At 39.8% G+C, this 14,012-nt stretch overlaps 1 protein-coding gene across 2 annotated transcripts; it reads right to left on the bottom strand.

Moving 5' to 3' along the window:
• Window positions 1–2,043: 2,043 nt before the first annotated feature.
• On the bottom strand, window positions 2,044–13,109 carry C14H17orf75 (chromosome 14 C17orf75 homolog). Of its 2 annotated transcripts, XM_048819286.2 has the most exons (10): window positions 12,802–13,105; window positions 10,587–10,667; window positions 8,857–8,982; window positions 7,846–7,986; window positions 7,541–7,598; window positions 5,906–6,025; window positions 5,177–5,241; window positions 4,915–5,051; window positions 4,084–4,187; window positions 2,044–3,713 (listed from the first exon to the last, which is right to left on the bottom strand). In XM_048819286.2, exons 1-10 carry the CDS (start codon window positions 12,942–12,944, stop codon window positions 3,504–3,506), a joined length of 1,185 nt encoding a protein of 394 aa, XP_048675243.2. In that variant the 5' UTR covers window positions 12,945–13,105; the 3' UTR covers window positions 2,044–3,503. The 2 variants fall into 2 exon arrangements, with proteins under 2 accessions (XP_048675243.2, XP_048675244.2); XM_048819287.2 differs by lacking the exon at window positions 10,587–10,667 and having other exon boundaries at window positions 12,802–13,109.
• Between the last annotated feature and the right edge of the window lie 903 nt (window positions 13,110–14,012).

Genomic DNA, 14,012 nt, shown 5'->3' with positions numbered 1-14,012 from the left:
CCCAATTTAAAAAAAAAACAACCCTGCGGGTTGACGTTAAGAATAGTTGGGTTAAAGTATTGCTATGAAATTAATTAAGTAAAATTCTATAGCTCCCAAAATCCCAGTTTTTGTCAAGGGCACTTTCAAGAAGTTTGAACTCTTTCTGTCAGTCATACACCTGAATAAGTAAGTCACTGCAGAGCTCATCGCAACTGGCCTAAAATAAGTATCAAGTATATAGCAAGATGGAGGATTTTTTTTTTTTTTTTTGAAATACCAATTACCTTGTTCCTTCAAAGTGCAGATCTTGGGAAAATTGAGCCTAGAAGGAGCTCAAAGCAGGAACAGATAGATAATGAAGAGAAAATCCACCAGGCATGCAAGGTTTGACAGTTCCAGGCTGGAACCCAGCACAAAGGCAACCACATGCGATGGGACGCAAACTTAATAGGACTGCAATTGAGGTAAGCAGCTGCTCAGGGAAGAAAGGCCTATGCAAGTGGAAGAGATCAAAGTTTCACAAGCAAATGCTAAAAAAGCTGGGCTTTATAACTACAGGGTGTGACAGGTACTATATATATTAAATATGGGTAAGTATGAACTTGCTAGGACCACAGCGTGAATAATTTTTCTCCAAAAAGAAGAATGTGCCAGGTGATTCTCACCAGTAAAGGAGTGACTAACCGTGATCACCCCAATGACTGGCCTGGAAAAATCTGCCTGGCTCAGATACTAGAGCTAGAAAACTGTCTTAATAGCTTTGTACCAGCCATAAAGTTATGAGGATGGCAGCAAATATGTAGGTAACTCTATCCATTAAAGATGCCCTGAAGGTAACTCAGAAGCCAGAATATAGATTGTTCTTGTATCACAAAGGAGAAAGTATATTACCCCCAACACATGTAGTCTGCTGCTAATCCAGTAACACCTGTATTATAGAGCTTCAAAATGACCTGCCCATTACTAGACTGGGTATTTTGAGGCCAGCCTTGACTGCAAGCAGTACACGCTGTAGCTCATGAAAGCTTATGCTCAAATAAACTTGTTAGTCTCTAAGGTGCCACAAGTCCTCCTTTTCTTTTTGCGAATACAGACTAACACGGCTGCTACTCTGAAACCTGTCATTACCACTTGGGGCCTTCAGCCAACTGCTCCATCCAAAGTGGGTGAGGAGCAGCCTCATTTCTCACATCACCAGTCATCCCCTGGCAACTAGAGATTCTTGCACTGCAGATTGTAATGCTTAAGGTTAAGATTTTGTCATAGTTATTTTTACTAAAAATAACCAGACAGGTCGCTGGCAATAAAAATTCATGGACGCCTGTGACCTGTCTGTGACTTTTACTAAAAATAATGGTGTGGGGGCCTGATAGGGGGATGACTGAAGCCCAAGGCGGGGAGTTTGTTCTCCAGCACTCACCATGTGCAGCAGCTAAGAGATGCGGGGTCCCCACCACCTGTGGTGGCTTGGAGCGCCAGGGCCCCTGCCAGTTGACAACTCTGGCCCCACCACCCCGGGGCTAAAGCTGAAGCAGAAAATGTCACGGGGGTCTCTGAAAGTCACAAAATCTGTGACGTCCATGACAAAATCTTATCCTTAGCAATGCTTGATATGAAGACATTAATCAGCAACCCATTCTTCATGATGTTCATATATTTCTGAGCATGGAGAGATCCCTTGCACCTGAACCAGTTAGAACATTGAAGGATCGGTTTTCCAAAGTTGTAAAATTTTATGAAAATCATAGAAAGCAAAACAGGTTATTGAGTACTGCTAGTATTGGCTTACTGATTGATGAATAAAACATGCTGAAGGAAACTGTTATTACTCCTCAGTGATCCAGCATGCAGCCTGTGATGTGATGTGGTAACTGGTTGTTCTTTTTAGGCCACTTTTATTTTCCTCTCTGCCAATACACATCCTTTGTCCCAGCCATATGATGGTGCTATACTTGTAACTCCTCCAGAGACTGCTAGGAGAATAATATAAGCTATAGAGCCTAAACAGATGTATTCATTCATTGGAAATACTTTCTTGGAATTAAAAAGTAAACTATACAATCAAGGTTTTAAATTTATTTTATTAAATATGATTACAGCACAAGAAAACATGTACCTTTTAATTTTGATGTACAGCACTCAAAACGAACAGCAGTCACACGACTGGTTCAGTAAGGTTATTACAAGTATAGTTAGTGATGGAGACCTCTTCATAACAGGATAGTTCATTAAGTGTCAAGTTATGATCAAACACACTATGTGCAAAGGTTACATTCCCTAGCTAATCACTTGAAACGTGTGAATTTTGCCTACCTAAGGACTATTCTTGCAGTCCTCCTCCGTATAATCTTGATAAAGGTCCCCTTAGTTTTGGCTCCTATTGCATCCAAAGTGGTGATTCTGCTGTCTACATTACTTACGGTTTAGAAAATGTATTTCCCATGTGTGAGCAAGTTCATTGCTGGAGTACAATGATGCATTTTCAAAATGAAATATATATACAGACTTAAGACCAAGTTAAATTCATCTTTATAAAAATTTTAGCCTGATTCTCCCCTGCTTTGCAACATATATGCAGTGTTGCTGTAACCCTGTCAGTCCCAGGATAGTAGAGAGACAAAGTGGGTGAGGTAATATCTTTTATTGGACCAACTTGGATAGAAGTTGGTCCAATAAAAGATAATAGGTAATATCTCTTGCAGCTTATATAGTCATTTACACTTAGGCAAGGTGGATGTAAAACACTACCATTCTGATATAGCGTTCTTACACCTGTGCAAAATCAGTGATTACAGACAGTGGAGTATCAGACCTATCAATTTACAGATAACTTGACTGGTTTGACGTGTATACTCCCAGGCACACCTTCCATACAAGCCAGGAAAGTTTGTTTTAAAGACTATATTCAGTTTAAAACCAATCAGTTCAGTAAGCATAATCAACGACATAATCTGGTCACAGAAGTACAGATTTTCTATTTTAGAATTAAGGATGTGAAAACAAATAACAAGAACATAGGGCTTGTTGCCTGAGAAAATTCTCGGAATTGAATATGTTTAATTCATTTACTATATGTGATTTATCCAAATGTTTGTAGTTCTTTATATGACTTTTTTGTTTAAATAAATCTGATCTCAATGTTTAGCCATGCTCCTCTCTACTAGTTCTTATGTGTTAAACATTTTCTAAATGCTTAAAACTATCACTGCCATTTGGGTGAAAGTTTTTCTTATGACATGATAGTAAAAAACAAAATGGTGTGGTCCGCAAAAAAGGAGGATCAGTTGCAGAATCTGATAAGTGTTGAAAAAAGAATGTCTGGATTTGTATAATACACTATATTCAAAAACTGAAGCAAATCTCATGCTGCTTTTTCTAAAAAGACCCAGATGTGAAATAAGTTTGAAATGACTGAATGCTTTCAAATATAATTTAAGTTTCTGCAATAGTGAATTCTGATCTGCAAAGAAGGAATTAATTATTTATACAATAGCACAAAGCGAGTACAAAAATTAAGATCTTTAGGCTACTGCCGTTTCTCTCATGAATTCCTCAAGGACAGTTATTACATTTTTGGCTTCTGGCATTTCTGCTTGCTCCACTTTAACAATCTTCAGAAGGACATCTCCACTGCCACAGTTCTTTAGAAACACAAAACACTTAAACAAGGCATAATGGTTCATTTCTGCCTGACGAATAAACCTCTTCAGGTTGTTAGTGTCTTGTATGGCCTATAAACACAGAAACAGAAAATATTCCTCATTCTTTTATCTGTAGGGAAGGTATGCCAATACATAAATTTGGAGAAGTGGAAGAGTCTGCAATAAGAATTTTATTACATACACTAGTAGACAAATCAGTTAGCTACAACTCTTGATAGGAGTTCCTATTGTAATTTTAAAGTTAGGTTGTTTTAAGAAAAAACTAAGTTGGTTTCTAAATCTGTCTGTCTCCTTTAGAGGATATTCTGTTCTTGTCCACTCTGAGTACAGCAAGAACGAGGCAAGCTCTCACAGTTATCACTATATCAATGCAAAAGTGACTATTTGCATAATCAGTAACCCTTCTGTCTCCTGCAAGCATATGCGTATACAAAGTTACCTTCAATTTAAAGTTCTCCAATATTTGCCGGAAGAGAAATGGATTTCCACCTTCAGCACCATTTAGAAAAGCCTGCATCCAGTCGTCACAAAATTTGTTGCTTCCTGTCACACGTTTAGGAACAAAGAAAAGGAGGTAAGGAAAAGTGAGTGTGTGTGTGCGCGTGCGTGCATTAGAGCACTGCATAGCACTGCATAACTATGTGATTATGTACTTAATCTCGCTCACACAATAATTGTAACTAACACCAGTAACGTTTGCCCAATGATATAAATATTCAAAAGCATAAAAATTCAAAAGATAGAATGTGTATGAGAAAACAAAAGAAAATGTAACTAATCCCCCTTTCTTGCTATTTTAACTAGTATAACAGGAAAATAGATTTTGTTTTCAGTTTCTTTGAAACATCTTTCCCAAAGTTCCAGGTGCTTTTAAAACTACAAACAAGGTTAAAATCTACAGTAAACTGTCAAAACAGAATAATACTTGCCCAAAATAACTATAATTATCTAACCATCTACATCCCTCTATATACCACTCATCAAAAGCCTGATGGAAAAAGTGAGCTCTGCAGGTTGATCTGAAGCTTAACTAACCTGAGTTTTGGTAGATCATAGAGTTGAGCAAATTCCAGACTCTAGGACCTCTCACTTTTAAACCAGAAATCAAGTGCCTCTGTGGATCATATATGGTATGATATCAAATGGGAAGAAAGGTGTTCTCAAGATAGCCAGGTCCCAAAACTTTCTGGGTATGATCCTGTAAGATGCTGAGCCTTCTCTAAAGATGAGCTGGATAAGTTGATGGAAGCATGTCCATCCATGATCTTACCTGCATTATGGAACTGAGGCTGTGGTCCACTATAGTCTATTACCACCGATTTATGATGTTCCTCAGTCATGGCTATACACAAGGAGGTCATTGTACCTTCCTGAATGAGACCTTGGAGACTGGCAGCGCTCAGAAACCTGACATACAAAACTATTGTGAACTGCTAGTTTCCACTCAAAGAGCAAAACCAGGAAAGGGATCATACAATAAGCCAAGCAATTTATAGGCTATATTGTCTCTGTTTAGGTGTAATATTCTTTACCTGTGAATATCTTTCTTTATTCTTTCATCTGAATTTTTAACTTCAACAGGAGTGTAACTCAAAGCCTTTTAAAAAAAAACAATTTGTTTGCTGTTGGCTGTATATATTTCACTTCTGTTACTATATTCATCATTATTATTATTATTATTATTACTACTAGCAAAGAGTAACAAGTGATCCTAGTTAAGTTCTTTTCCAAATAGTCTAGTAAGTACCAGATGCTAGATAAGTGCTCCAGACTATATTCATTACAACTATTTATACATTTTGAAAAGTATGTTTGTACTTCTATTAACCATTCTGCCCACATCCTTCTCATGTTCATTGTCTAGCAATATATAACTCATCTTATTTTTTTGTTCTCAGCATCTTTCTACAATGAATTTCATAGACACTTAGTGTCCTTGTCTAGTCTGAGCAAAATGGAATTTGTATTGCCTCTCTCATTCTAATTGTAATTGAACACTAAGCATTCAATTTTAAAATAAGTCAGCTATAAAGTTATTAATTTTAAAATGTTAATTTTCCTGACTGGTGAATGAAATAGCTCGTACTGGCTTAGTAATACAGCTGAGAAAATTCACTTTGTATTGACTAAAGGGGGAGGTTTTCTTCATTCACTTCAGGGTGAATGGAAAAGCCAAATGCAAGCTACATTTACAATATAACAGGATCACTGAGTTGACTAGAAAAATGTTCAGAAGATGTTTTAGTTTGATGTATACTTACAGCATGTAACAAAAAGGTGAGTTTCTCCTGGAAGAGCTGCACTACCCTCTGGATAGGGCATACAGAGTCCTCAAACCAACTTCTTAGGTAGGGTTTAATATAAGTCTCCAGGTTACTTTTCTGAAGCAAATTGAAACATTAAAGCTTTGATTCTGGTATAAAAATAAGCATATTGCTAACCCATTCCAACCATGCAATTTGGATATCAATTCCTTCCTAATTTTGAACTACCATCAGCTAAAATCATTAGCTTGGTATCTTAAGTCTTACTGACATGAAACACCAGCTCTGAAGGCCTTTATAGTCTACAAGAAGATGACATGTTATATTTGTAATCTATTCTGACATGTATCAGCAAGTAGTGTAGTCTAGTAGATAGGGAACAGGACTGGAAGTCAGAACTTGGGTTCCATTCCCTGAACTTTTTCTTTCTTTCAAGTTTATTCACATAAAACACAAATCAACCTATCACCACTGCTTAGAAAAGTTAGGGGACTGAATGCTCATGGCTAACCTTTCCATATGCTATTATAATTTCTTAAAGGAATTTAGTCAATTTATTCACACTTCTGTGTGAATTTACCTATTAGTGTCCTAAGTAACCCTTAAGATTACTGTGTTTGGGAAAGAAAGTCTGATGTTTCCATTTGTTTAACTTGTATGGTGGGCAGCACTTAGTGTACGCACTTGTTTCACAGTATAGACAGTTGCTCATTTCCTCCTGTTTATGTTGGTCTTTCATGTACTAACTTTTTGTCAGAGTGATCAATCCTTATTCTAACCAATTTATTTGAGCATGAGCTTTCGTGAGCTACAGCTCACTTCATCAGATGTGTACCGTGGAAACTGCAGCAGACTTTATATACACACAGAGAATATGAAACAATACCTCCTCCCACCCCACTGTCCTGCTGGTAATAGCTTATCTAAAGTGATCAACAGGTGGGCCATTTCCAGCACAAATCCAGGTTTTCTCACCCTCCACCCCCCCCCACAAATTCACTCTCCTGCTGGTGCCACAAGTACTCCTTTTCTTTTTGCAAATACAGACTAACACGGCTGTTCCTCTGAAACCAATCCTTATTCTGTAGCCCATGGGGCTAGCCTGCCAGGTTGCTATATTATACAATCTGTTTTTCTTTATTAGCTTGATTGTTTATATTGTTTTGGTTTATATTTCGGTAGATATTATTTCATTATATATTCCTTGCTGTAATGCAAAGAACCTACAGGCTTGTATCCTGTATGATTAGCTAGAGCAAGTTAGCATAAGTGTTTATAACCTTTGGGATAGATAAATGGTCTACTGGTTACCCTTTTGACTTTGGGGAACTGAATGGAAAACTGAATGTGTTCTACCAAAATTCTGGGATGTACCAGTAACCACAAGATACACGGCAAGAACATGGGTTCTGTCCTCAGTGAGTGCCCTTGCTGCACACCCTGAGAGTCCGGACAAAGTATTGAACTCTCTACATTCTCTAATTCTGTAGCCTGATTTGACAAGAACCTAAGTATCTTCTGCTCAGATCATTGGCGAGCCTCTAACAAATCAGCCCTATAAAATCAGGTTAGCAATTCATAAAATGTCATCTTTACCATTTAAAAAAATTCAGTCATAGAATTAGATCTTACCTCTGAATCAAGGTTAGTCTTCAGGCCTTGAACATATATGTCCAACTCAAGTCTGAAAGTATCCTCTTAAGGAAATAAGATACATAAATTAAGACTTGCTCTTTGCCAATTTAGCATGTAGTAGGTAATCACTTTTTTGGTTATACTCTGGAAGATGTGTACAAGTAGGCTAGTAGTCAATGAATTCAAGGAACTGGCAGCAGAGCTGGAAAAGGTTTCAAAGTTAACAGGGTAAACACGCTACTTGTTGTTTTCATATGCTCTTTTCCCCACACCCAAATAAAGAGAGGTTAAGGAAAGGATATAGCTCGAGCCCTTTCTCTGAGCCTCCTAAGAAACAAGTTACATACTCTGGAGGGCTGATGTTTGTTTCCACTGTTGCTGTTTCTAGAAGCTTTTCTTGTTGGAGAAGACAGTAATAACAACCAACTCGAAATTCTGGTATGCTAGAAACAGAAAAAAAGTTGAATTAATCATATGCAGATGTGCCAAATAATGTAATGATTGTTCTAAATGAATTTCATTTTGCGTCTCACATTAGAAATTAACCAGCCACTGACCATAGGTGAAATCCTGACCCTTCTAAAGTCAATGGAAATTTTGCCATTGACTTCAATGGGGTCAAGATTTCCTATCCTACATTTTATATAAATTTGTGAATAATCAGATAATGATTAAGATTAGGATTTTGAATCCCTATGATTTTTCACCTTGATCAAAATAATTCTGTCCTGATCAGAACAGTAATATGTCACTCTGATTACCTTTGACTGAGGTACATCCCAGAAATAAATGCAAGCTTTAACTATCCTATTTATAACCTCTTTTTAAAAAAAAGAACTGTTCACATTTTCCAACAAGGCTTCAAAAGATAAACTGACTTTAGAAATAAAGGCTATGTGTAAAGGAGTGAGTGAGAGTCAACTACAATATGTTCTCTCTCCCCCCATATATATGTGTGTGTGATTTACTTTAAAACCTGCTAACACCAATTCAACCTGCACATAGCAGCACATATACAACCTTCCTAGATCTTTTCCTCCTTGTTAACTGCACAGACAGTGTGATCAGAACAACCTGATCAAAACCACTTTACTATGTTTGCAGTTTTTCACTGCCACCTAAAGGAAATCTAAGGTAAATGCTACTGGCACATAACTAAACTGGGAGCCTTACATATGCTTTGACAGGCTGATTAGCTGCAATCAGGATTAAATTCATATGCAGCAGCAGATAGTAAACTTAGTGAGACTGCCAGCATTTCTTATCATTTCCCATGTTTATCACAAATTAAAAACAGTTCATTTTACTCTTACCTCAACTCCACAGATGCAACATTACCCATCCCCTCAAAAAGTGCTCCTTTAATAAGACGCTTAACAATAAAACTGCGTAACTCTGTCTCTGCTTCAGCTGGTAAGTTAGTATCCACCAAGGACAGGCTTTGAAAACAAGATAAAATTCTTAGTGAGAAAAAGAGTAAACTATTTTAATTCTCTAGCTGGGCAGCTGCCCGACTCCAGCTGTAGGTTGTATATTTGCTTCCTTATGGTTATAGCAGAGGCTGAGCCAGGACTCCTGGAATCTGTTCCTGGCAGTGCCTCTAACACATCATCTGACCTGAGGCAAGTCAGAAATGTATTCAGTGTCTTGTTCACTAGATTATGTCAATTGATATTAGAATTAAAGAATCCCAGATTCCCTTAATAGCAGCTCGCTTAGGCCCAGATTCACAAAGGGACTTGGGCATTGTGACAACAAGCATCACGGCGCCTAATTTTTAGGTGCGGGGTGGAGGGTGAGAAAACCTGGATTTGTGCTGGAAATGGCCCACCTGTTGATCACTTTAGATAAGCTATTACCAGCAGGACAGTGGGGTGGGAGGAGGTATTGTTTCATATTCTCTGTGTGTATATAAAGTCTGCTGCAGTTTCCACGGTAAACATCTGATGAAGTGAGCTGTAGCTCACGAAAGCTCATGCTCAAATAAATTGGTTAGTCTCTAAGGTGCCACAAGTACTCCTTTTCTTTTTAGGAATAACACTGCAATTCAAAAAGCCTGAGTTAGCTGAGGCTCCCTAATCAAAGAATGGGGAGAGATAGGCACCTTTAGAATGTAATTCATAAAAGCAAGCATGCTAGGTGAGGAGTCACCTAAGCTAGCCCTTGGAGGAAGCCAAGGAGGGAATGTATCCTAAGCTCTGCCCTCTAAGGGAAGTAAGTGCTTAAATCCAGGCTGCAGGGAGGCTTCTTAGGGAGACAAACACCTATCTCTTGTAGTGACTCATAACCAGGGAACCCTTCTCCTTTCGTTTGGGCATCTAAGGTGTTTCTTGTGAGACTGGCATAGGTAGGTACCTAACTCCACACAAAATGGCTGGAGGAGGAGGTGGTTGTAGTGCCCACTTGAAAACTTTTATCCCAGTGGTTTGAGTGCTCACCTGGGACATGGGAGACCCAGGTTCAATTCCCCCTCTCATGGAGGGGGGGAAAGGATTTGAAGAGGGGTCTCCTAAATCTTTCAGGAAAGTGCTCTAAACATTGGGCTATGGGATATTCTGATGTGAGGCGCTCTCAATCTCTCCTGTTTTATACAACATATAGCAAGACACTAGAGTAGCGGTCTGAGGGGAGACCCCGGCTCCCGTTCCCCTGCTCCAATGACTCATTAATTATTTATATTCAAAGACCTAAAATTATGTAGCTATGCTAAGAATTACTAGTAGTATAAAAGAAATGAGTGTGAACCCAAGGAGTATAATTTGCATTGGTCTATTATTGTAAGCCTCCACTCACCTAACTCAGAAATTCCATTTGGTGTACATGTCCATTATCATCTTGGTGTTTAATAAAAAAAAAAACAGAAAAAAATGCCCAAGTGAATTCAATATAGCTTTCAGGAAGATTTGTACTTCTGATGCGGAATGTATTGTCTAACTCTGTCTTCCTTTTTGTATCTACCCAAATATGAAGATGTCAAAAGCTCTGAATTAGAAACTGAATGGGAAATGAGGGTGCTTAAATGGTTCTGCTGTGTTTGTTTTACCTAAAGTCTTCAGCAGAGGGAGTTTCTGGTGCTGCACTGCTTGGACTTCCATCATCACTGTCAACAGCCTGCTCTGATGAACTGAAAATCAAGGCATTTTTATGACTGATATTAAATATGGACATATAACATGTATACAGGTCTATTACCACTAAACAGGGCAGAGGAGAAAGCAAAGCAGCCTTTGAAAGTACTATGGAGTGGAGGACAAAGGGGGCGATGATGAGGGGAAGAAATTACTTGTTCCCTATTCCAGGGGAGACATAAAAAATGGAGTAGAGCAGCTAAGAACTGAATAGATAGGGAGGGTGAACTCCTTCTCAGACCTAAGGTTTTGGTAGCCAATGTAGGAAAGCTTAGTTCTGCTGTTGCCTGTGCTCTGAAAACCTCCAGCTTCAGTGCTGTCAATCATGTACCTTTCCAGAACATTATCTGGAAACCCTTAGTTTCCTATCAAGATGCCCTCTTTATGAGTAGTCTGCATTTGGAGCTGTCCCTCCAAAACACAGTATGTTCTGGTGCCAAAGGAAGGGTGAGAATAATCCACTCCTCACCAAAATCTGGTATTGTCCCATTCATTTTTCTGTTTTTCATCTCCTCACCCTGCACAAATAAGCCCTACTTAACCAGAGCTCAAACTCAGCTAGGCAGTGGTAAAGCAGTGGAAACACACACACTATCATAAAATCAGAGAATAACAGGATTGGAAGGGACCTTGAGAGGTCCTCTAGTCCAGTCCCCTGCACTCATGACAGGACTAAGTATTATCTAGACCATTCCTGACAGGTGTTTTTCTAACCAGCTCTTAAAAGTCTCCAGTGGTGGAGATTCCACAACCTCCCTAAGCAATTTATTCCAGTGCTTAACCACACTGACAGGAAGTTTTTCCTAATGTCCAACCTCAACCTCCCTTGCTTCTTGTCCTATCCTCAGGGGTTAAGGAGAATAATTCTTCTCCCTCCTTCTTGTAACAACCTTTTATGTACTTGAAGCTGTTATCATGTCCCTTCTCAGTCTTCTGTTTTCCAGACTAAACAAACTCAATTTTTTCAATCCTCCCTCATAGGCCATGTTTTCTAGACTTTTAAATCATTTTTGTTGCTCTTTTCTGGACTTTCCCCAATTTGTCCACATCTTTCCTGAAATATGTCACCCAGAACTGGACACAATACTCCAGTTGAAGCCTAATTAGCGTGGAGTAGAGTGGGAGAATTACTTCTCATGTCTTGCTTACAACACTCCTGCTAATACATCCCAGAATGATGTTTGCTTTTTTTGCAACAGTGTTATACTGTTGACTCATATTTAGCTTGTGATCCACTATGACCCCCCAGATCCCTTTCCGCAGTACTCCTTCCTAGGCAGTCATTTCCCATTTTGTAGGTGTGCAACTTATTGTTCCTTCCTAAATGGAGTACTTTGCATTTGTCTTTATTGAATTTCATCCTATTTACTTCAGACCATTTCTCCAGTTTATCCAGATCATTTTGAATTTTAATCCTATCCTCAGAGCACCTATAACCCCTCCCAGCTTGACGTCATCTGCAAACTTTATAAGTGTACTCTCTTTGCCATTATCTAAATCATTGATGAAGATATTGAACAGAACTGATCCCTGCAGGACCCCATTTGTTATGCCCTTCCAGCATGACTGTAAACCACTGATAAACCACTGATAACTACTCTCTGGGAACAGTTTTCCAACCAGTTTTGCACCTACTTTATAGTAGCTCCATCGAGGTTGCATTTCCCTAGTTTGTTTATGAGGTCATGCAAGACAATATCAAAAGCTTTACTGAAGTCAAGATATACCACATCTACCGCTTTTCTCCCCTCACCCCCTCCATTTTGCCATGAAGACCACTAGGACCAGAGTATGAGCTTTAATTAACCAGATGGATTACATCCCCTTTATTTGGAAACCACACTCCAAACCGTTACGAGTCTCAGCCACCCTCACTGCATCCTCTTGCACCCTCTTCCCTCCCTTCTCCTCCCTCCATTCCCGGAATTAAAGGCAGCTAACAACGGCCTCGCTCTCTCCTGCTCTCGTTCCCCCTCCAGCTGCATCATCTGTTGACAGCAGGAAGCAGCGTGAGGGGAGGGAGATGGCACCTGCAGGTCACTTTGGACTTTTCCCTAGGAAAGGGGAGAGAAGCAGAAGGCTGGGCCCTGTGGAGCGCGTTGGGGAGGAGGAATCCATCCAGCCCCTCACCTGTAGCCCTGGTAGCTGTACAGACAGTAGTAGCTATTACTGTACCGCTCCGGCCTCCGCTCCTCTGCCGAGCCGCCCCCTTCCTCGCTGCTCTCCAGCTCCCTCTCGTCCCCATCCACAGACTCCTGCAGAGATGGCAGCATCTTGCCCCAGCTCAGCAGCTGTTCGTGTGTAGCAACGAAATCCGCCCTCTAGTCTCCTGCGGTACGGTGCTGGTCTTCCTGCTCCGCTCACGCCACAAACACTCAGGTTCCGGCTGCACTTGTTTCCTCTCCTGCCTTTCACACTGACACCGCTTCCTAGAATTACTACTGCTCCAGCTCTCAGTTCCTGGAAGGCAGATGCATTGTAGAGCACGTGTCACAGCCTCCCCCTGTTGGGATGGAAGATGTTGCTGTGTGTATTCCCATGAGATATTTCCAATTTCGGCACAAATCTTAAAATCTCTCAAAGAGTCCCAATGTGGCAGCTCTGAATCTATTTCTCTCCCCCGCCCCCATTCCAGGCTTGCCCTCATTCAGTTTGGAGGGAGAATCTTTCATTTAGGATCTTTTGCAGTCTCCCTCTCTCTCTCAGAGGAAAGGTTTAAGTGATCGATTTTAAAATTAAAATTAACTCTGAAGCTATTTAAATCCCCATCCACCAATCACTTTATCCTTTGCGGGAAAATCCCTAAATTTTACAGCAGAGGGTAAAAATCCTCTTTTGTATTCCTCAAAGTTCTTCTGTACTTTTATAAGCAAATTAAGTTTTTTTGCAAAGAAAAAACATATCTTGTCAATTACCATTTCATATGTGAATTTTAAAGTACAATTTATGTCCATAGCATGACATCCTCTGTTTATCCATAGAACAACTATGGTATTGCCCAACAGCGAGAGAGAGATAGCTCAGTGTTTTGAGCATTGGCCTGCTAAATCCAGGGTTGTCAGTTCAATCCTTGAGGGGGCCACTTAGGGATCTGGGGCAAAAATTGGGGGATTGGTCCTGCTTTAAGACTAGATGACCTCCTGAGGTCCCTTGCAACCCTGATATTCTATGATTCAAGCTTCTCCAAACAGCTCAGCCAATATGCCTCAAGGACAAGTTTGGTGTGACCACCTCTTTTGGTGACTATGATGGTTCAGTCTCTATAGTTCATTCATTGGTCTCTGTGCTGGGACTGTCAGGTTTGCCACTTAGGCCTTGTTTTGAGGGGATGAGATTCCACC

The sequence above is a fragment of the Caretta caretta genome, chromosome 14 (assembly GCF_965140235.1).
Source record: "Caretta caretta isolate rCarCar2 chromosome 14, rCarCar1.hap1, whole genome shotgun sequence".
Classification (NCBI taxonomy): domain Eukaryota; kingdom Metazoa; phylum Chordata; order Testudines; family Cheloniidae; genus Caretta; species Caretta caretta.
Note: the sequence above shows the minus strand (reverse complement) of the source record. Positions and strands in the feature narration are given on the sequence as shown.

Bases quoted from the DNA above. Each gene is read 5' to 3' on its own strand.
- C14H17orf75 (XM_048819286.2), bottom strand. From the start codon at position 12,944: ATGCTGCCATCTCTGCAGGAGTCTGTGGATGGGGACGAGAGGGAGCTG. The intron at 4,188-4,914 runs GTAAGATCATGG...AACGTGTGACAG, and splicing joins GCCTCAGTTCCATAATGCAG to GAAGCAACAAATTTTGTGAC. The intron at 3,714-4,083 runs GTAACTTTGTAT...CTGTGTTTATAG, and splicing joins TGGAGAACTTTAAATTGAAG to GCCATACAAGACACTAACAA.